This window comes from Triplophysa rosa, linkage group LG1, assembly GCF_024868665.1.
Source record: "Triplophysa rosa linkage group LG1, Trosa_1v2, whole genome shotgun sequence".
NCBI lineage: Eukaryota > Metazoa > Chordata > Actinopteri > Cypriniformes > Nemacheilidae > Triplophysa > Triplophysa rosa.
The window spans coordinates 5,318,008-5,339,430 of NC_079890.1; the positions used below are offsets into that span (position 1 = coordinate 5,318,008).

At 38.9% G+C, this 21,423-nt stretch overlaps 3 protein-coding genes across 3 annotated transcripts in view; 1 reads left to right on the forward strand and 2 right to left on the reverse strand.

Moving 5' to 3' along the window:
- Positions 1-8,333: 8,333 nt before the first annotated feature.
- Positions 8,334-11,883, forward strand: pnp5a (purine nucleoside phosphorylase 5a). The gene is made up of 6 exons (XM_057334529.1): positions 8,334-8,572; positions 9,370-9,539; positions 9,655-9,758; positions 10,592-10,767; positions 10,886-11,076; positions 11,217-11,883. Exons 1-6 carry the CDS (start codon positions 8,550-8,552, stop codon positions 11,432-11,434), a joined length of 882 nt encoding a protein of 293 aa, XP_057190512.1. The 5' UTR covers positions 8,334-8,549; the 3' UTR covers positions 11,435-11,883.
- Positions 11,884-12,244: 361 nt separating this feature from the next.
- On the reverse strand, positions 12,245-14,943 carry dusp19b (dual specificity phosphatase 19b). The gene is made up of 4 exons (XM_057336786.1): positions 14,626-14,943; positions 14,351-14,397; positions 14,114-14,266; positions 12,245-14,024 (listed from the first exon to the last, which is right to left on the reverse strand). Exons 1-4 carry the CDS (start codon positions 14,849-14,851, stop codon positions 13,842-13,844), a joined length of 609 nt encoding a protein of 202 aa, XP_057192769.1. The 5' UTR covers positions 14,852-14,943; the 3' UTR covers positions 12,245-13,841.
- Positions 14,944-17,768: 2,825 nt separating this feature from the next.
- The window catches only part of capn1 (calpain 1), a 30,484-nt gene continuing 26,829 nt past the window's right edge, over positions 17,769-21,423 (reverse strand). Inside the window, exons 18-21 of the mRNA XM_057335666.1 lie at positions 20,776-20,854; positions 19,940-20,056; positions 19,176-19,234; positions 17,769-18,744 (exon numbers count right to left, since the gene is read on the reverse strand). Coding sequence (XP_057191649.1) covers positions 18,718-18,744; positions 19,176-19,234; positions 19,940-20,056; positions 20,776-20,854 — 282 coding nt within the window. The 3' untranslated portion in view covers positions 17,769-18,717. The remainder of the gene's footprint in view (positions 18,745-19,175; positions 19,235-19,939; positions 20,057-20,775; positions 20,855-21,423) is intronic.

The window sequence follows — 21,423 nt, forward strand, 5'->3', positions numbered from 1 at the left end:
TAGAGGTCCAAATATGCCATATTGAGGCTTTAATATTCTCCTCATGTGCTCTATCCAGTGGCAGTTGTTTTATCATCACAGTCTGTCCTGTTGAGGCTTTCTTGGTTTGGTGTGCTTTGTTCAGATCATTTTTAATTAGTTTAGTATCTCAATTTTCTCTTTTGATAATTTTTCATCTTGGTGATTTAGGTTAACTTTAGGTTTCCTCATTCCTTAAATTGTGTTTTAGGCTTATTTTCCACCTCTGCCTGACCCCTGCCTGGTCAGTGCATCTTGCCTTAGTTGGAGTTATCATGTCTTTCTTGTGCCTTCACTGTCGTGCCTCCTCTGCCAAGTTACTGCTGCACTCTGGTTCGATCTGCCAGAGCTACAAGGGGGCCCTGTGTTGCTACTGGATTTCCCTTTTGCCATCTATCTACTTGCTCAATTCGGCTCCTCCCGCAACCGCCCCTTTGTTTGGCTTTGCTGCTTCGGGTGGATTGTCGCTATTTACTTTTCCTGTGTTCATTTTAGTGTTCGCAAATCCTTAAATCTGCTCTGCAGCAGTAGCAGCAACATCATAAGGATTATATTGAATTGCAAAAGTGTTATGACTAAACTACATTGATGAGTTTATTTTAACAGCAACCAGATTGATCACCATACTTGGTATGTCGGGTCTTGGGTCTAGCACCTTCTTGTTTTCCTGTCATTGTTTTGACAGTTCACCATGTGCTCGGAGTCCGCGTGTTCCACCCGGCCCCTCTCGTTACCTTGTTAATTACTCACTTTAGTTTTCCTCACTTCACCTGGGATTATTCCCTCTCTCCAGCTGTCCCTCGTTCACGCTCTGATTGCTTTCCTTTTTATTCCCCGTGTTTCTCTTGTCTTGTCTCGGATCGTTAGTGTTAGCTCTCTAATGATGGCCAGTCTTGATACCTAGTTTTGAAATCTAGTTATTTATCTTGTCTTGAAATCTAGTTCCTTATCACCTTGTCCTGTCCAGTCTCCAGTGCTGTTATCCACCACCGGGTGTCTGCCTTGTCTGCTCTTTGTTTTGCCCCAGCGACCACAACTTCAGGATCACACTCGACGCAGATCCTTTTGCCTCCGTGAAGCGGATCTGATCATTCGGCTGCGACACTCTCTGCTACCTGGGTTCCCTTCACCGAAGGATTTAGATCTTCCTCACTGCGGCTGCTGCTGTCTGCCGGAAGGATCTCCATTCCCTGGCGAGTGGACTACGCTTCTACATTGCATGCTCTCTGTGGATTATCCTTAACCGATCATGAGGGCTTTCGCCTCACGGATTACTTCGGACAGTTGTTGCCGGAGTCCCGACCTGGTACTGGATCTTAAAGGACTCATTTGGGGTTTTTTTCCTCAGGGAATTCTGCCAATTTTGGCATTGAGACTGTCATCTTTTCCCTTAGAGACTTCTGTTGTTGCCACTCCCCCCATCCCCCCCCGGTTGTTACGGCCGAGCGCTCGAGCCACCTGTCCCACTTCCCCTAGACATTCTAGTGTGTTCTCCGTTTAAGACGGTCAAGTGTGCCATGGTGTTGTGCAATTACTATTTCATGTGTCTAGTGCCTTTGTTGGAATAAAACCTGTTAACCCTGGATCTGACTCCTGAATCGTTCCTGACAGAACGATCCGACCAAAATGGAGTCAGCAGGGCCAGACCCCCTTCGTGCGGCTCTTGCTCAACAGGGAGCGATGCTGGGACAGCAAGCCACCCGACTAAACGCCACTGTTCAGGAGGTAGGATCCCTCAACTCGCAAATGGCGGAACTCATTGCCCGCGCGGAAGAACTCCAGTTAAGTCTCGGTACTCACACCCCGTCTCGCCATGAACCTTAACCGCATGCCAACAACCCTCCAGTCTATAACGGTGATCCCAACTCTTGTCGAGCTTTCTTATCCCAATGTGCCCTGGTCTTCGCTCTCCAACCCCGCCGTTACAGCTCTGAAAGATCCAAGGTGGCATATGTTCTCACGTTCCTCTCCGGTTCAGCCAGAGACTGTGGAGTGACTGTATGGGACGCTAAGGAGCCCTGTTGCGTGGTATTCAAAGATTTCCGAAAGGAGATGATCAGCCTGTTCGACCAGACAGCTCAGGGGGACGAGGCGGCAGCCCAGCTGGCTCGACTGTCCCAAAAGGGGGGTTCGGTAATGGAGTACGCCATTTGCCTCAGAACTCTTGCTGCAGCATGTGACTGGAACGACAGCGCGCTACATTGTCGATGAGTTGGCTCCTCTAGACCTACTCAGTGATCTCAACTCCCTCATCAGCCTCTCAGTCCGAGTAGAGAGCCGGTTGACACGTTGTCGCCAAAGCCGTCTCACCAACCCCTTCAGGCACCTCCAACCCCTGCCGCTCACGCCCCCTCCTGCGAGCCCTGCCACCGAACCAGAACCCATGCAACTGGAACGTTTATGACTAACTCTCCAACAGAAGCAACAGCGCCTGGCTCAGGGACTCTGTTTATATTGCGGCAAGGCAGGCCACTTTGCCATCAGTTGTCCGCTAAAAGCCAAGGCCCACCAGTAGTCCGGAGAGTTCTGGTGGGTGCCATCTCCTCCTCTACCTCTCCAATCAAGCGCACCTTACTCCCTCTTTGACTGCTGTTCCAGGGGGCCTCTCACTCTGGACACGCCCTCCTTGACTCTGGAGCCGAGGGCAACTTAATCAGTGAGGCCACAGCCTGTGAATGGGGTGTTCCCACCGTTCCACTCGCCCAGCCTGTGGAGGCCTGGTCGCTCGCGGTAAACTCCTCTCCACCATCACTCATTTCACCCCCCGTGTAAGTCTTTCTTTCTGGGAATCACCACGAGAGCATTGTGCTGTACATCCTCGATTCCCCAGGCAACCAAGTTGTCTTGGGACATCCGTGGCTTGTACAGCACAATCCTCACGTGGATTGGATTAATAGTTCTGCTTTAGCCTGGAGCCAATCGTGTCATGTATCTTGTCTTGGTCCTGCCGCTTCTCCTCTCTCTGTTTCATGTGTTCCACAGGTACAGCCCGCAGACCTGACCAGTGTCCCCGAGGAGTATCATGATCTCGGCACGGTTTTCAGCAAGTCCTGGGCCACCTCTCTTCCTCCGCATAGCTCCTACGACTGCACCATTGACCTCCTCCCAGGCACTTCTCCGCCCAAGGGCCGCCTTTATTCCCTGTCGGGTCCTGAGAGAGAGGCCATGGACAAGTACATTCAGGAGTCACTCCTGGCTGGTCTCATATGTCACTCGTCATCCCCTGCGGGTGCGGGGTTCTTCTTCGTTCAGAAGAAGGATGGCTCCCTGCGTCCCTGTATTGATTATCGAGGTCTGAATGACATCACTGTAAAGAATAGGTACCCCTTACCTCTTATGTCTTCTGCCTTTTTTACTCTTGCAGGGAGCCCGGGTCTTCACTAAATTAGACCTCTGTAATGCCTACCACCTGGTCCGCATCCGGGAGGGTGACGAATGGAAGACGGCTTTCAACACTCCAACAGGACCCTACGAGTATTTGGTTCTTCCCTTTGGCCTAACCAATGCTCCTGCCGTCTTCCAGGACCTCGTCAATAGTGTTCTGGGTGACATGATAAATAAATTTGTCTTTGTGTACTTGGATGATATCTTAATATTCTCCCCTTCTCTCCAGGTACACGCCCAGCACATTAGGCGGGTCCTCCAGCGCTTGCTTGAGAACCAGCTATACGTCAAGGCAGAGAAGTGCGAATACCACGCCGAGTCAGTTACGTTCCTTGGCCATATCATTTCCTTCAGCAGTGTCAGAGCGGATCCGGTTAAGATAAAGTCTGTCACCGAGTGGTCCACCCCCGACTCTCGCAAGGCACTTCAGCGCTTCCTGGGTTTCGCCAACTTCTACCGACGATTCATAAGGAACTTCGGCTTAATCACTGCGCCAATCACAGCATTGACCTCCACTAAGGTGGCGTTCAGGTGGAACCATGACGCTCAGGATGCTTTTGATACATTAATGTCCCGTTTTGTCTCTGCACCTGTCTTGTCTGTTCCAGATCCTGCACTCCAGTTCGTTGTTGAGGTCGAACCATCGAACGTCGGGGTCAGTGCAGTATTATCTCAGCGATCTGCTGGTGATGGGAAAGTGCACCCGTGTGTGTTCTTCTCTCGCCGCCTTAGCCCTGCAGAATGTAATTATGACATCGGAAATCTGCGCTTTACTACACTGAACGCTCTTTGCGGATTATCCCTTAACGATCACGAGGACTTTCGCCTCACGGATTACTTCGGGCAGTTGTTGCCGGATTCTCGCACACGCTGAGTCGCGACCTGGTACTGGATCTTAAAGGACTCATTATGGGTTTTTTTCCCTGAGGGAATTCTGCAAATTTTGGCGTTGAGACTGCCATCTTTTCCCTTAGAGACTTCTGTTGTTGCCACTCCCCCCCTGGTCGTTACGGCCGAGCGCTCGAGCCACCTGTCCCACTTCCCCTAGACATTCTAGTGTGTTCTCCGTTTAAGACGGTCAAGTGTGCCATGGTGTTGTGCAATTACTATTTCATGTGTCTAGTGCCTTTGTTGGAATAAAACCTGTTAACCCTGCATCTGACTCCTGAATCGTTCCTGACATGGGATATACAAAAAGTGTCAATCTGCAGTCCTTTGTTGATGTAATTTTTATTCCTAAAGACCTCTCTTAGCTGGTTCAGGTGTATTTGATTAGGGATGGCTGGACACTATGGCCCGGTTTCACAGACACAATTTAGTTTAAGCCAGGACTATGCCTTAGTTGAATTAAGATATTTATGTCACTTTAATAAAAATGCCTTAGAAGAATACATTACTGGTGTGCATCTTGAGACAAAACAATGGCACTGATATATTTTATGATATTTCTGGGCAAGTTATATTCAGTTAAGACAGGTCACACGTTAATTTTAGTCTGGGACTAGCCTTAAGCCTGGTCTGTGAAACTGGGCCTAACTCTCTAGGACTGGAGCTTGACAGCTGTATACAATGGCTTGCAGAAAGCATAGAGCATTGTGCAATCGTGATTAAAGGAAACAGTCTGTTAACCCTGAGGTGAGGAAGGGGACATGTAGGGCATTCCCTTGTTGTTTTTTTTCAGAGTAGCTAAAGTGACACATTATTGCACCACCCCCTAAATGCGCCAATCACTGGCATACCACATAATCCTTTCCCCCCACGTTCTCTTTTTACCCCTCTACCTGCATCAACTAGATATTATGTGTTCTGTTTACTTTTGTAAGAAATTAATGCATATTAATACTGTATGTATGTGGCATTACTGCCCATTATTCTATTATCATTTTTTTATTTTATAATGGACTGTGGTCTTGGAATGGATTCAGGCAGTATATTTTGTTGTTGAAAACTAAATTCCTTTGTTAACCGGCTGTGATATGAAATGTTTTGGACACTTTTATCACTTCTTATGTTATTATGATTTGACCTTTGGTTTGAAAGCTTTTTTACGGGCTTATCCCATTTCCTACCTTTTTATTTCTCTCTTAATCCCGCTTGTGGGTAATAAGAGAGAGATTAGATAAGGAGTTCACAGATGGTATGTTCTGGAAAGGGGATGGTGGAGCATCTCAAGGAACTCTTCTGGAAAACTTACCCTTTCTATTACATATCTTTTATTAAATAGAATTGCCCTTTTTTACTAGTCACCAGTTTTACTAGTAGTTTTACTTTCAAGTCACCATGAACTAAAAACTGACAGTTGTTATTTTCTTATGCAATATTATTATTATAATTTTTTTAATCTGTGCACATATTTTTTAGTTTATGTACATAAGCCTTACTAAAAACATTACTATCCCCTCCAAACGTCATCTCTTCTCTGCAGTGAAGTATGTCTTGGCACGAGTCGAACGATCCAATCATTTCCTAAGGAATGAAATCAAGCCCTGTGCTACATTTTTCTCATTCCTTAAGACATTTCACTCAAATGTTTCGTTCTGATTTTAAAGGGATAGTTTGCCCAAAAATACAAATTCTGTCCTCATTTATTCACCTTCAGTTTTTTTTGTTCACAAAGGAACACTAAGGAAGATTTTCAAAAGCTCTACATTTCTTCAGTCATTAGAAACCTTATTTTACAGTGAATGTAACACAATGAATCTGCAGGTTTCGTGTAGGTGCTGACATCAATACAGTTTATTTTTCAGCTGTCAATCCACTGATCCTGATCAAACAGGGACAAAGTTAAACCCCAGGAAAATTGTAGATCAGTGACTCTCTTATCGATATAGAGACAGTTTCACTGGTCTTGACAGAGCTTGTGACGATGCTCAGATGATTCTTTAACACGATCAGGATCTTTCATAAATGAAATACTTGATGCATGCGTTAACAAACCACCACATATGTGTTGGTCAGGATTGCAGAACTGAAACTAAACATATTAACTTATGGCATCTCTCACACATCACACACACTCTGACAGATTAAGAATAATGGGGTTACTGTCTATGATGACGACATATTCCTTGTCATGACAAGGGCATGTGACTTTATACAAACTGCTGACCCTAAATGTGTAAATGTTTGCATATTTTGTGTATATTATCAGTCATGGATAAAATTATTACTGGAATCTTGTGTTTCATTGTATAAAAAAATGAATTCAAGATTAATTGGAATCAGCTTCCTCAAAAGTAAAAACCTTCTTATTGCAGTTAACTAAAAATATGAACATTTTTTAGAAGTATGTGACACTTTCACCTACTTTACCCAAACAGATGAAGTCTTTGTAGGTATTTTTAACACGTTCGAATCATAAAGGTCAGAAATTATATGGGCTTCTGACCTTCCTCTGAAGTTTGCTAGACTTGTTGCATAACAAATGTGGCATGAGTAGGGGCAACATGTAACTTTGGGAACATTTGTATTGATTATTACTGTGGGCTGTAACTCTAAAGGCAAAGGCAAAATTGTTTTGAGGCATAACAATCCTGAGCGGCCCTGCTATTGGTCAGGATATAGGCGTGTTGATTCTAGAAAAGAAAATGCTAAACTCCACTCTGCCATTTATGATGACCTTCCTTTCCCTGTTTGCCTTTCGATTCACAAAACTGTATCACTGCCTTTTGTAACAGTCACAACAATGCCATGGAAAGCGGAGGTAAAACATGGACCCCAAACAGGCTTTACGTCATTATTAAGACTGTAAACACTATCTTTATGTCATATGGCCTTGTGGGTACATTCTTCTAAGTATTAGGCTAAAGAGCCAACCACAACAACAGGCCGAACCACAAAAAGCATACACACAAGTGAATGAAGTAATTCTACAAATTTCAGTGTTGAACCCCACAGCCCTGTAGATATCAACTTACACTTTAAATGCCACTGTTGATGTATTTGGTGGACAACTGGAAGATTTAAAGGGATACTCCACTCAAAAATGAAAATTCTGTCATATTATGTTCAAAACCTGTAAACATTGCTTTGTTCTGTTGAACACAAGAAAAGATATTTGAAAAAATGTTAGCAACTGACATTTCTGGGACATCATTGAAGACTACCATAGTAGGTCAAATTAAAATGGTAGTCAAAGGTGCCGTAGAACTGTTTACTGTCCTAAATTCTTCAAAATATCTTATTTGGGGTTTTACAGAACAAAAAATAGTTTTTTCTACTATGGTAGTCAATGATGTTCCAGAAAAGTCAGTTGCTAACATTCTTCTAAATATCTTTCTTTGTGTTCAACAGAACAAAGAAATGTATACAGCTTTGGAACAACCTGAGGGTGAGTGATGGCAGAATTTTTCGGTGGAGTATCCCTTTAATGTGATTCTGACAAAGGTCAGAAACACATTTACTCAATGTGTGCTATTAGTATACTTGAAACAAAAATAATAAAGTATACTTTCAGTCTACTTTTATGTACTTGTTGTTTTGTGTATATGGCAAACAATAAAGTATTTTTAAACGTTGAAAGTACAAAAATGTCATGATTTATTCCGTTTCGACAGACAGGGCAGTGTGTGTGTTATGACGTGCTAATGGAAACACGATTCTTGCACCTATGCCATATGTTTAAAACAAAAACAAAATAAATAGACAAAAACAGCTTGTTTAGATGGGATGACACGTGGTCGCGTTTATGTTGTTCGACCATAAATAACCAGATTGTAAATGTATAATTGTCGAAAACCTTTCTCACGTTGTCTGTGGCTCACTCGTGACAGCTGTTACGCGAGTTTAGGTGAAATTCAGATACACACCCACGGCCCAAAATTGGTCACCCTGACCGGGGGCATTTGCGTCAAGGGGTGTGTATTCCACTGTACATTTGCGTCATCTGGCGGGGAGGAGCGGAGGAAAAAGAGGCTCTATAAAAGTACCAGCGACGTGAGAAACAAATCAGGAATTTGAATTATTGCCCATCTTTAACACGAATTTTTGAAGGCGGTTTTTTTAATTTATTTATTTATTTATTTTGCGTTTCTGTTTTCAGCGTGTATCTGCTAAGTTCTTAGCTAACAAGTTAACGTTACGTGCGTGCCCTTCTTTTCTTCTTTCAAGAGATTTCCATTTCGCGTCTGTAAAGGATTGTACGAGCGATGTTTCCTGAGAGCAACACTGGGTAAACTTTTTATTCTTTTCCTGTTGTTTGTATGATTTATCGTGTAAGAAGTTGAATACATTAAACCCGTTCCATGACGTTGGATGGCAACACGTGGTGGTGCACGAGCCTCGGTGGCGAGCGCTGGCATGTGACGAGCAGCTGAACTCTGGCGTACGTTTTCGTTATTTAAGCGAACAAAAACCGTGTATATATATATATATATATATATATATATATATATATATACGGTTTATTACCCAATTGACATTTTATCGATATATCGTATAAATGTCATGCCATGGTTTACAAATATGTTAAGCATACTTTTGTGTATATCAAAACATCTGATACGTCACTTTACCATAATACCATCACAGTTTTTTACAATTGAAGTAACAATAACTTTTTTTATCATTTTTATCAGATGTCTGCGAAAACACATTTTGAAACTTATTATTTTTTAATTTTCCGGAAAAATTAAACCCAATGTGAAGCAGATGTTAAGAGCAGCATCACTAAACTGTATGTGAACTGCACAGCTGCGTCAGATGATAACTTTCATAACATCGAAAGCCATATCATACTATTCATAAAATTGCTTTGTTACAGAATTTATATTTTACTAATCAGTTACATATTACTGTAAATACAAATTGTGTTGTGTTGGAGAGGCTCGGGTTTTAGTCTTGTCGGGATAATTCTTTTTGGCATGTACAGGTTTTGTAATTCTTTTAACAATTTAAATCAAATAGGAAATGGTCAAAATACATACATGATTTAGTTACAGTCTTGTTTATTTTTTCCTGTCTTGACAGGTACAACTATGAGGAGTGCCAGGCAACCGCTGACTGGCTTTTGTCTCAGACTGCAGTACGCCCTCTGGTGGGCATAGTTTGCGGCTCTGGTTTGGGTGGACTGGCTGATATGCTGAAGGACCAGGTGGCCTTTAACTACAGTGACATCCCAAATTTCCCACAGAGTACGGGTATGTGTTTCTATCTTGTTTAATGTATGATATTGTATAGATTCTTTTTTATAACGGTTTATGCATGCAGTACTTACTTTGTATTGAAAGTATTTAATTTGTTTCAATGTTGCAGTGCATGGCCACGCAGGTCGCCTGGTGTTTGGGACTTTAAAGGGTAGGCCGTGTGTCTGCATGCAGGGAAGGTTTCATCTTTATGAGGGATATGCCATCCAGAAGGTACCCTATAAACAAACACACATGTTGTATTTGAGATATCATGATATCAAGCTCTCTGACTCTTAACTAGGTATTTGGTCTACACCACTAAGTTTAGCTAATTGGCAAACCCAATTATTTTTAACAGCCTGTATAGCGTGTGTGATTTACAGACTTTTTTAAGCAGAACACTTTATCCTGTGGCCCAGCATAGACAAAAATGCTTAAAGAATTAGTTCACCATTTTATTAAATAAACATTCTCTCTTAATTCTCCCCCTTTCATGCCATTCCAGATGTATATGACTTACCTTCTTCAGTTAAACACAAAGTTGTTTCAAATGAAGTCACAAAATGTTGATATCTTCTGAAGCCTTTTTAAGCACATTTTCAGCATAAACTGAAATCGCGTTACATTATATCGATTTGAAGTTATCAACACATTATACAGTATATATCAATATCACATGACATGACAAAACATAAACTATTAGCATTAACTATATTATTATTTATCTCACACACACCTGCTGCTTCACTTTCAAAGACATTTATTAACCCACTGAAGTTGTTTAGGTTAATGTATGGGCTTTTTGGAGATTTAACATTTTGAAACTTCTATATTTTTAATAATAATAATAATAAAAATGAGTAAGGAAGTCAAATACATTGGACACATGGGATGGCAAGAGGTTGATTGAATTAGTAGAGAATTTAATTTTTTGTTAGAATTTACCTTCAAATTTTATTCAAGTTACTACTATTTTAAGTTTATACAATTAATTGTATGCAGATGTCTTGTGCGATGTTAAATGAGTAAGTGTCTGAAACTAAGAGTGCTTTATTTTGTTTCAGATCACTATGCCTATGCGTATATTCAAACTGCTGGGTGTTGAGAAGGTGATTCTTACCAACGCCGCTGGAGGACTGAACCAGGACTTTAAAGTGGGAGACATCATGATCATCAAAGACCATCTCAACATGCCAGGATTTGCTGGAAACAACCCTCTGGCAGGACCCAATGACGAGAGGCAAGCTTTTGATATTAGTCATTTAAGCACACCATATAACCCAATAATAAAGATTTGTTTGTTTCTATTGTACATTGCGTATTATGGAAGCCTTTTTTTAACGATCATCTTCCTTTAGGTTTGGTGTGCGTTTTCCCTGCATGTCTGATGCATATGATCGGGAGCTTCAGCAGCTGGCGATGGATGTGGGCTCAGAGCTCGGTTACAGTGACTTTCTAAAAGAGGGTGTGTACTGTGTTCTCGGCGGACCTTCGTTCGAGACCATTGCAGAGTGTCGCATGCTGCACAAACTGGGAGCTGATGCTGTCGGTGAGATTTGACCCTTTTCCTATAGATTCTAGGTCTATTCATTATAACCGTCATTGTATTGTTTGTTTTTCGAATGTGGGCGTGATGCACACGGTTTATAAGCACAAAGAGTTGTAATAATCGGACTGTATGTTTTTCAGGTATGAGCACTGTCCACGAGGTGATCGTAGCACGTCACTGCGGAATGCGGGTCTTCGCTCTGTCTTTAATAACTAATAAGGCCGTGATGGACTATGACAGCGAGGATAAAGCCAATCATGAGGAAGTTCTGCAGACTGGCAAACACAGGGCGGAGCAGCTCGAGAGACTGGTGTCCACTATCCTCACCCGGCTAGAGCAGAACAACAATTACGCCTAAGACTATCCTCAGTTCATATGCAACATCAACCACAGACCAAAGAATGACAATTCATCATGAATTGTGAATGAACATGACTGATACGGTTTCACAAACTGTTGAACAGTATTACACAAATCAGTGCAGTTTAGCTTACACTTATTTATAAGATTTGTTAAATCATCTGCTTATCTGTATGAACCTGGTCAACAACAGAGTGCTTATTTTGTTTTCTTCAAAAGGATACAAACAGAATTATTAATTTTGACATTCCTCAGAGTGCTAGAATGTATAAAACTGTAAATGTATTATATTAACTTAACGATTAGTATTAATGTCTTAATTTAAAATAGGTTTGGATTATCTGTAAAATGTTGATTGCTTTATGGTGTTTGTGTCAGTACATGTACATGAAATGTCTGTTGTATGCATTTTTTTAACATTGTTACTAAAATTGGTTATTTATTATATACAGTATGTCTCTTGTATTCCTTTATAGTGGGATGTTGAGTTTCATGTATGCAGAATCACAAACATGAGTCATTTAATTTCACACCGATGAGTGAATCCCGTGAAATGTTTTATAAGAATATACCCAGATCATATTTCTGTTTTAGGAAAATTTAGGAAACAAGCATATTACTCATACTTGATGTGAAAGCTCTCATACTTGTTACATATATCATGAAAGTATTTGTTGTACTGAATTGAATTTCCATAAAAATAAAGCGCTTGTGACCATACTTGATTATATATATTTTTACAGATGTAAAGTTGAGGAAAAACGTGTTTTGTCATGAAAAGAATGACACAATCCAAAACCTTTTCCTAATGCAGAAATACACTTTTATTTGGGAATAAATGTTATATGTTTTGCTTCTATCACATCAGTTTAGAAAGGCAGAAATGGAAAAACATTTCAATCACTTTCATAGTTGAGTTTGCTGAACTTTTCGTCTCCATGTGACATCCCTTAGAAGGGTAGTTGAGATGACATCTTTGAGGGAAACACTTATTACAGTTCTCACAGCGATATGGTTTTTCTCCTCTGTGAATCCTTTTCTGTGCTGGCCTGAGTGAAATGCTTATTGCAAACAGTACACACATAACTCTTCTCTCCTGTATGAGCTTGTGACATGGTTTGGGTTACCTCAGGAGTCTGACAGAGCTCCATTGTCTTCAGCTTGATCAGATGTGGCAGAGTTCAGATATTCCTGGCTTCCTGAAAGAACAACAAAGGGAAAGATTTGTTGGCTTCCTCCTGAAAAAAAAACCCTCATGAAATGAAACGCACCTTCCACAGCTTTGTAGTCTTTATTCTCTGGAGGTATTCAACCTCTTTTTATTCTATTGGCTTTATGTAGAGGTGTAAAATCTTTTATCGGTCCAGTTAAGGCTTTATGAAGAATTATGCAGATTTGTTCAGCCCTTGAGACTGTTATTTTTCTTACCGCAGCTGTCAGAATAAACTAAAATGAACAGTGAATCTCAGGTTGTGTAATGACCTCTTCAGATGACGTAACCAACCCTGGTGTAATGCTGGTCGAGAGGAACTTCCCGTTTCAGCCACACAAATGTTTGAACAAAATACAACCAACAGAATATTTATAACCGATTTAAAATATTATTAAGATTTAATTATCTATGTAAGATGAAATGGTCCGTTATTTTCAGAAGTTAATTCTGAAACGAGGAAAACCAGGACATTATTTTGCCAACGTGTTAAAATACTTTATAAAATATTTTTAATATACACATTTTTGCTAATTTTTGTTAAGTTTCATCCACAATGTACTCTTTGCCTTTATTTTTCACAACTATATCTCTTTACCAGTGACTATTGCCATTTCCTAATGCAAAGCTGTGAAAAGCGCTCGATAAATAAAATGGAATCAAACATAATTTAATATTTTAGGCATAATAAATATTCAGATAAATATTAAAAGAAAATTGATCTATCTGATTCCACAGACTCATTCCACATTATAATGAGAGTATCCCACCTCGGTGTGTCACTCATACAATATCAGGACTGTATATTGTGACATTTTTTGCAAATATTTGTTAAGTTTCATCCACAATGTACTCTTTGCCTTCTTTATTTTTCACAACTATATCTCTTTACCAGTGACTATTGCCATTTCCTAATGCAAAACTGTGAAAAGCGCTAGATAAATAAAATGGAATCAAACATAATTGAATATTTTAGGCATAACAACACCGAAACACTCAAAAATCATGTTGGCATTTTAACCTCACGTCTATTGTACTGCACATTCTGTAGGTTTCCATTTTCTAATAGACCTGATTCAACTCATCAGATCATTAGTAAAGTGCTACACGACAATAGAAACATTGGTATAAAATATACTCAGTGCCCTGAATCCATAAGGTCAATGATAAAATGACATTTGAGAGGTATGTTGCTTCAAGGCTGATAATTCTTTAGCTGGTTCATAAAGCCTGGGTTTGGCTGGATGTGTGGCCTAGCAGATTTCACAGCACGGAAGGCTTCTTCGAATGACATCTTCTCTTGGTATATGAGGAAACCGATGACAACAGAAGCCGAGCGAGACACCCCGGCGTTACAATGCACCAACACCACTCCACCCTAACACAAATGGCGGGAAGAAATGTTAGAAATGCACACTTTTACTTACTTTTATATTCCATCTATATCTAACTTATCCACATACAGACCTGATGAGAGGCCTGGTTTATGAACTCAAAACACTGAGGAAAATAGGAGATGATGTCTGTCTCTGGAAGATCTAACATGGTGACAGTCTTGTATGTGAAGAGTTCTGGGAATGCATTTTCAACCCCATAGGCCACATTCAGCATATGGGTTACCTAAAAAACATTACAGTTTATTCGTTTTGCTTACATGAGCAATGTAAGCTTGCTATGAGAAAACACAAAAAATAAATACATTACCTTACATTTTTTCAGTGTGTCTATGTCATGAGCAGCATCCTGTGAAGCTATTAAGCAAAGTCAGTTGGAAGATTATTTGTATTATACTTATTTTTATATTTATAATTAATCTTATTATTATTATTGAACAAAATTATGTATCATGGTATTTTCTGTAGTTTTAAGTAACATGTAGGATGCAGGATCATCATGTTCATGATACTTATATATTTCTTATGTCTGGAGTAAATGAACCTCAGTGAGGTTAACATGACCAATGTTCGTCACTAACTCACAGAGTAAAAGGAAAGGTCTGATGGTGCCAACTTGCAGGTCCAGGCTCAGATCCTGCACGAACCCACACGCCTCGTCACCGCCCTGTTCTGTATCGTCCGCTATTTGAAAGTTTTCACCGCTCCGCGTCTCTATCAGTTTCCTTCCGGTCACCGTCGTCACACGGGTGCTCTGTTTCCTCAAATGACCTTTAGAGAAACCCTCTATGTCCTGCGCTAGAGATTTCATCTTTGTATTTATGCCAATTTACCGATGTCCTCGGTCAAACCAGCCGCCACTTCGAAAACGACGGTCGAACTAGCCGTCACGCTGCGCGCATGTACTGCGCATTATGGTAAATGTGTATTTTGGGATTTCAAAATAAAAGCGATCCATGGCGAACGCGGTTTCTCTATCAGTCTGTCAATAGTGATTTAATAAAAATGCAAATACATTTAAAAATTAAATATGAAAATATTATGTAGAAGACGATATATACAGTATTGAAAAAGAACCTTAATTGCACGACAATGGAAGGCTTTAAGCCAGGCAATACGTCTATGAGACAGATATGTTAGACAGTTATGTTGCTAGGTGTTCTTAGTGGTTGCGTGCAGAGTTTTTTTTTTATATCAGGACTGTATATTGGGGATTTTCTGAAGTACAGCCCTCCAAAATGGCCTATGATTCAGATAAATATTAAAAGAAAATTGATCTATCTGATTCAACAGACTCATTCCACATTATAATGAGAGTATCCCACCTCGTCACTCATACAATATCAAGACTGTATATTCATTGTGGATTTTCTGAAGTACAGGCCTCAAAAATGGCCTACATGTACTATTATTTCTATGATTCAGATAAATATTAAAAGAAAACTATCAGACTCATTCCACATTATAATGAGAGTATCCCACCTCATTGTGTAATTCAGATAAATGTTTGCAGAAAATATGAGTGACACACATTATAACTTTCGAACAATTGAACGGACCAGAGTCAACATAAAAGAAGGTATAAATGTCAGTGCCTCTACATATTAAACTTGTTAAATGTAAATTAATTGAATCTTCTTTAATCTACCTTTCACAATGACAGCTCTCATTGTAAGACATTAGCGAACTCTGTGTGTTTGTCCGAGTTAGCGATGTATCTAAGCGGGGGCGGGGCTTAGCGATATGTCAATTATGATGACCCATCTAGCACACAGAGGGTCAGTCAAATATTTCTCAACGATATGCTCTTTATAAACATATGGATAGGACCATGCTATTTCATATGGTCCACACTAGCTACCTTTGTAACTCTGACCAGATAAAGATGTTATTATAATCTCATTATTTCACAGAATTTTTTTATGTAAATACCACAAAGACAATCTTTGATTTCCTCCAGCACATCAGTTGGTTGGACAGGTGTTGTCCTCCAGCATTTTAGGAGAAAGATTTCCTCATGGCAGATAAAATTGTGGGATAAATCTTCTAGCCATATGCAAATAGATTCTAGGGCTTAATCGTGGCTAATCGCATCCAGAATAAAATTTTGTGTTTACATAGGCCTAATATATGTCTGGGTACTTTGGATATTAATTTTGTATTATAAACCCCAAAAACATACACATAAATGTATACATATTTAGGAAATGTATTTATTTATATTTACCAATCATTATATATTAACATATTTAAAAATGAATACATATTTATATTAATTAATTAATAACAGTACACAGACAAATACAAACCCGATTCCAAAAAAGTTGGGACACTGTACAAATTGTGAATAAAAAAGGAATGCAATAATTTACGAATCTCATAAACTTATATTTTATTCACAATAGAATATAGATAACATATCAAATGTTGAAAGTGAGACATTTTGAAATGTCATGCCAAATATTGGCTCATTTTGGATTTCATGAGAGCTACACATTCCAAAAAAGTTGGGACAGGTAGCAATAAGAGGCCGGAAAAGTTAAATGTACATATAAGGAACAGCTGGAGGACCAATTTGCAACTTATTAGGTCAATTGGCAACATGATTGGGTATAAAAAGAGCCTCTCAGAGTGGCAGTGTCTCTCAGAAGTCAAGATGGGCAGAGGATCACCAATTCCCCCAATGCTGCGGCGAAAAATAGTGGAGCAATATCAGAAAGGAGTTTCTCAGAGAAAAATTGCAAAGAGTTTGAAGTTATCATCATCTACAGTGCATAATATCATCCAAAGATTCAGAGAATCTGGAACAATCTCTGTGCGTAAGGGTCAAGGCCGGTAAACCATACTGGATGCCCGTGATCTTCGGGCCCTTAGACGGCACTGCATCACATACAGGAATGCTACTGTAATGGAAATCACAACATGGGCTCAGGAATACTTCCAGAAAACATTGTCGGTGAACACAATCCACCGTGCCATTCGCCGTTGCCGGCTAAAACTCTATAGGTCAAAAAAGAAGCCATATCTAAACATGATCCAGAAGCGCAGGCGTTTTCTCTGGGCCAAGGCTCATTTAAAATGGACTGTGGCAAAGTGGAAAACTGTTCTGTGGTCAGACGAATCAAAATTTGAAGTTCTTTTTGGAAAACTGGGACGCCATGTCATCCGGACTAAAGAGGACAAGGACAACCCAAGTTGTTATCAGCGCTCAGTTCAGAAGCCTGCATCTCTGATGGTATGGGCAGCTTACACATCTGGAAAGGCACCATCAATGCTGAAAGGTATATCCAAGTTCTAGAACAACATATGCTCCCATCCAGACGTCGTCTCTTTCAGGGAAGACCTTGCATTTTCCAACATGACAATGCCAGACCACATACTGCATCAATTACAACATCATGGCTGCGTAGAAGAAGGATCCGGGTACTGAAATGGCCAGCCTGCAGTCCAGATCTTTCACCCATAGAAAACATTTGGCGCATCATAAAGAGGAAGATGCGACAAAGAAGACCTAAGACAGTCGAGCAACTAGAAGCCTGTATTAGACAAGAATGGGACAACATTCCTATTCCTAAACTTGAGCAACTTGTCTCCTCAGTCCCCAGACGTTTGCAGACTGTTATAAAAAGAAGAGGGGATGCCACACAGTGGTAAACATGGCCTTGTCCCAACTTTTTTGAGATTTGTTGATGCCATGAAATTTAAAATCAACTTATTTTTCCCTTAAAATGATACATTCTCTCAGTTTAAACATTTGATATGTCATCTATGTTGTATTCTGAATAAAATATTGAAATTTGAAACTTCCACATCATTGCATTCTGTTTTTATTCACAATTTGTACAGTGTCCCAACTTTTTTGGAATCGGGTTTGTATTATGTAAACACAAACTTTTTTTGTGGATACAGTTAAACTTTTGACCGCCCTAAAAGATTCCCTTTTTTTATTAAAAATCATCAATACCGAGTAAAAGAAAAATCACACAAATAATTTCCTCCACCTTTTTTATTCCCTAATTTACCTTTTTTCAGCCTTATAGTTAATGGGCATCTTGAACCATTCCTTATATAAACTACTGGAATGTATACAAAATAAAAGTCCCTTTCAGCATTTTAAACACAGCACATATGTATTCGGTTCAACACATTCTATAAGTTTCAAGTACATGCGTGAAACATGCATAGTAAACCAATTAAGCTTTTTTTTTGCAAATTCTGTTTACGTTGCATAGAAAGTGCTGCAGAAATGACTTACTACTACTACTACTACTACTACTGTAATTGATTTCAACTTTAACAGTGCAACATTTATAGAAAAAATAAAATGTGTAATGAGCAAGGTAATTTCACAAAACGCTGACAGAGGGCTGCAAGAATGATTGAAATTGGCTATAAGTAGCTGGTTGGCTTGGCACAGAAAGTGTGCCAAGGGTTTTGTTTGACAGTCCAGTTAAACAAAAATTATTAAAAAAGTTAATAATTTATTAAAAGTTCTGTTGATTTTCTGTTGGCTTTAGAAATACTCATAATTGGAAATGACCTTTTAGGCTTAAGCATGTAAACAGCATCATTTTTATGTCTTAGTAAATACAATAAGTGTAAAAATGAAGGTAATCTTTGGATGTGAACCCAACCGGAGACAAAGATGCAGGCACTTGACAAGAATCTGAGTCGATTTCAGGCAAACATGGTCAAAGAGATCCACTGTAAGACCAGAGAGAAAAACAAGACATTTAGGCTTAAAACATACATAAACATGAAAACACAGATTTACAATGTTAAACAACATTACACGTGAATGATTCTGCTGTATATTTTGTGTGTTCTTGCTAGCAAGATAATATTGGATCGGTTATATATTTATCATATTATAATGTCAATGTTTTACAACTGAACTTCTTAAATTGTTTAACGTTATCTGCTCAGGTAAGTCGCTACTGAAAGGACATTCTAGCGGTGCGGTCAGGCTTATATTTTGCATACTTGAAAACAGTTAAGTGCTTACTCTTCGAAGTTGTAAATTCATCTATACACACCCTCTAGACATGTTTTCATCAAGTGTCAATATGCTGTGACTGGCAAATATTGAGTGTCAAATAAAACAGAAGAAATGCTTATGTAAACTGAAGTAAAACCTGAAAGAATGTGAGTGACATGATTCCATCACCGTCTGTGTCCATAGTCTTGAAGGTCTCTGCAAAAAACAATTCTCAGTAAGACTGGGTCAACTTGCTCTACATCATGTCAGAATTATTGTAACTGACTAGCCATTTTGCTTGTCAACAAAATGTTTTGTATTGATGCAACTTATTTTTCTCAGATTACAACCCATACATTTTGGGGTTAAATAAGCAAAATAATTAGGGCTGTCAAAAGATTAATCGCGATTAATCGCATCCAGAATAAAAGTTTGTGTTTACATAATATATATCTGTGTACTGTGCATAATAATTTTGTATTTATTAACACATACACATACATGCATATATTTAAGAAAAATAGAAAAATTAATAAACATTTATATATCATTTCAATTATTGGTAAATATAAATAAATACATGTAAATATTTCCTAAATATGTATACTTGTGTATGTGTTTGTATTTATAAATACAAAATTAATATGCACAGTACATAGACATATGTTATGTAAACACAAACCTTTATTCTGGATGCGATTAATCATGATTAATCGTTTGACAGCCCTAAAAATAATGAATTGTGCAAGTACATATAAAGTCAGTGCCTTCTTTACCCTGATTTGCAGCGGTAAACTTATGATTTATAAATTGAGGCGTTGGGTGCGATTTCACAGAAAATTGGTCAATCATAATTCCAGTAATTTAATTAGGTTTAAAGATCAGTAAAAAACAAATGTATTGCCATAAAAGACAGCTTACTGAACATGGTCTCCAATCGCACTAAACAGGTGACAAAGTTGTCGAAATCCACAGTAAGGTCTTCTTCTGTGTAGCGAATAATAATCAGCTGGAATAGATGATTGTTGAGCTTAAATCCTGTAAAGAGCAATAGAAAATTGCAATATTTGCGATACAATGGCAGAAGCGTCCGTACACAGACCGACAATGCTGCATGCACAAAGCCCTTTACAAGGGCATCTAACAAATATTTAAAAAATAAACAAACTAAATATCTATAGCACAACACTATCCAATGTAATCTTCACAAAAACAACGGGGATCTACATTATTAAAACCGTAAATAAATAACAGAAGCATTGCTCAACGCATGCAATTTAAGTAAGAAATTGTCCTGAAATTTAGTTTCAAAGCAAACGCATCAAGCATAAAAGCTAAAAATAAAACTAGACATATCGGTAACACTTTGCAATAAGGTGCGATTTGTTAACAATTAGTTATGCATTAGCTAAAATAAACTAACAATGAACAATACTACTAATACAACATTTATTAATGTTAATTAGTGTTAATTTCAGCATTAACTAATGCATTATTAAAATCAAACGTTGTGTCTGTTAACATCAACGCACCATAAACTAGCATTGACATGAACTAACATTAACAGGGATAAATAAACACCTAAAAACGAAATTGTTCATGGTTAGCTAGTGTTAGGTAATGTATTTACTACTGTTAACAAATAGCACCTTGTTACCGTGTTACCGACATAATGTATCTTGTAAATATTACTAGCCAATTTGCAAAACTATCTGTACTAACAAATAAAGAACAACAAAGTATTTCAGGTCTTGTACCTGCTGAGTCCAGAGCTTTTCGCATCTCATAAGAGCTCATAGTTCCAGATTTATCAAGATCATGCTCCCTGAAGATTGACTGTAAAAATTCAGGAGGACAAGAGACAAGAGTTGGTGAGTGGACAGTGTAGTGTTTTGTTCTACATTTGTATAGGATTGTTAAGAATGTTAAGGCTTCTAGCACTTGATTTCTTTCATGACCATTTTCCACCATATTTGAACCCAAGGAGCTGCTACTGTTACATCTACATAGTACTACACACAGAGCTGGGTAGTAATGGATTACTTGTAATCTGGATGTTCGCTATGTGTCAAGAACAGTGTTAATCTTCACTTTACATTTGCTATTAGCAAACCATTATTAATGTGGCTATAATATATGCAAAAGCTTATGGTTTTGATTATAAGATTATTGTCAGATTGCCGTCTGAATACTTCACATTTGTTTACAAGTGTCAAACAAAATCTAAATGTAATCCAAAAGTAGTCCGATTACGTTACAAGAAATGTGTAATATTAGGGATTACGTTACTGACTACAAATTTTGCCGTGTGGTTTGTAATCAGTAACTGATTACAATTCCCAAGTAATCTACCCAGCTCTGACTACACAGTTCATCAAAGACTTTCAACAGAAACAAAAACAGCA

What these genes read in the sequence shown, in the direction of transcription:
- dusp19b (XM_057336786.1), bottom strand. Translation starts at nt 14,851, where the DNA reads ATGAAATCTCTAGCGCAGGACATAGAGGGTTTCTCTAAAGGTCATTTG. An exon ending in ACACACTGAAAAAATGTAAG is followed by an intron (nt 14,267 to 14,350) that starts GTAATGTATTTA and finishes AATGTTTTTTAG; the next exon opens with GTAACCCATATGCTGAATGT. An exon ending in TAAACCAGGCCTCTCATCAG is followed by an intron (nt 14,025 to 14,113) that starts GTCTGTATGTGG and finishes CATTTGTGTTAG; the next exon opens with GGTGGAGTGGTGTTGGTGCA.
- pnp5a (XM_057334529.1), top strand. Translation starts at nt 8,550, where the DNA reads ATGTTTCCTGAGAGCAACACTGG. An exon ending in TTTCCTGAGAGCAACACTGG is followed by an intron (nt 8,573 to 9,369) that starts GTAAACTTTTTA and finishes CTGTCTTGACAG; the next exon opens with GTACAACTATGAGGAGTGCC. An exon ending in GCAGGACCCAATGACGAGAG is followed by an intron (nt 10,768 to 10,885) that starts GCAAGCTTTTGA and finishes ATCTTCCTTTAG; the next exon opens with GTTTGGTGTGCGTTTTCCCT.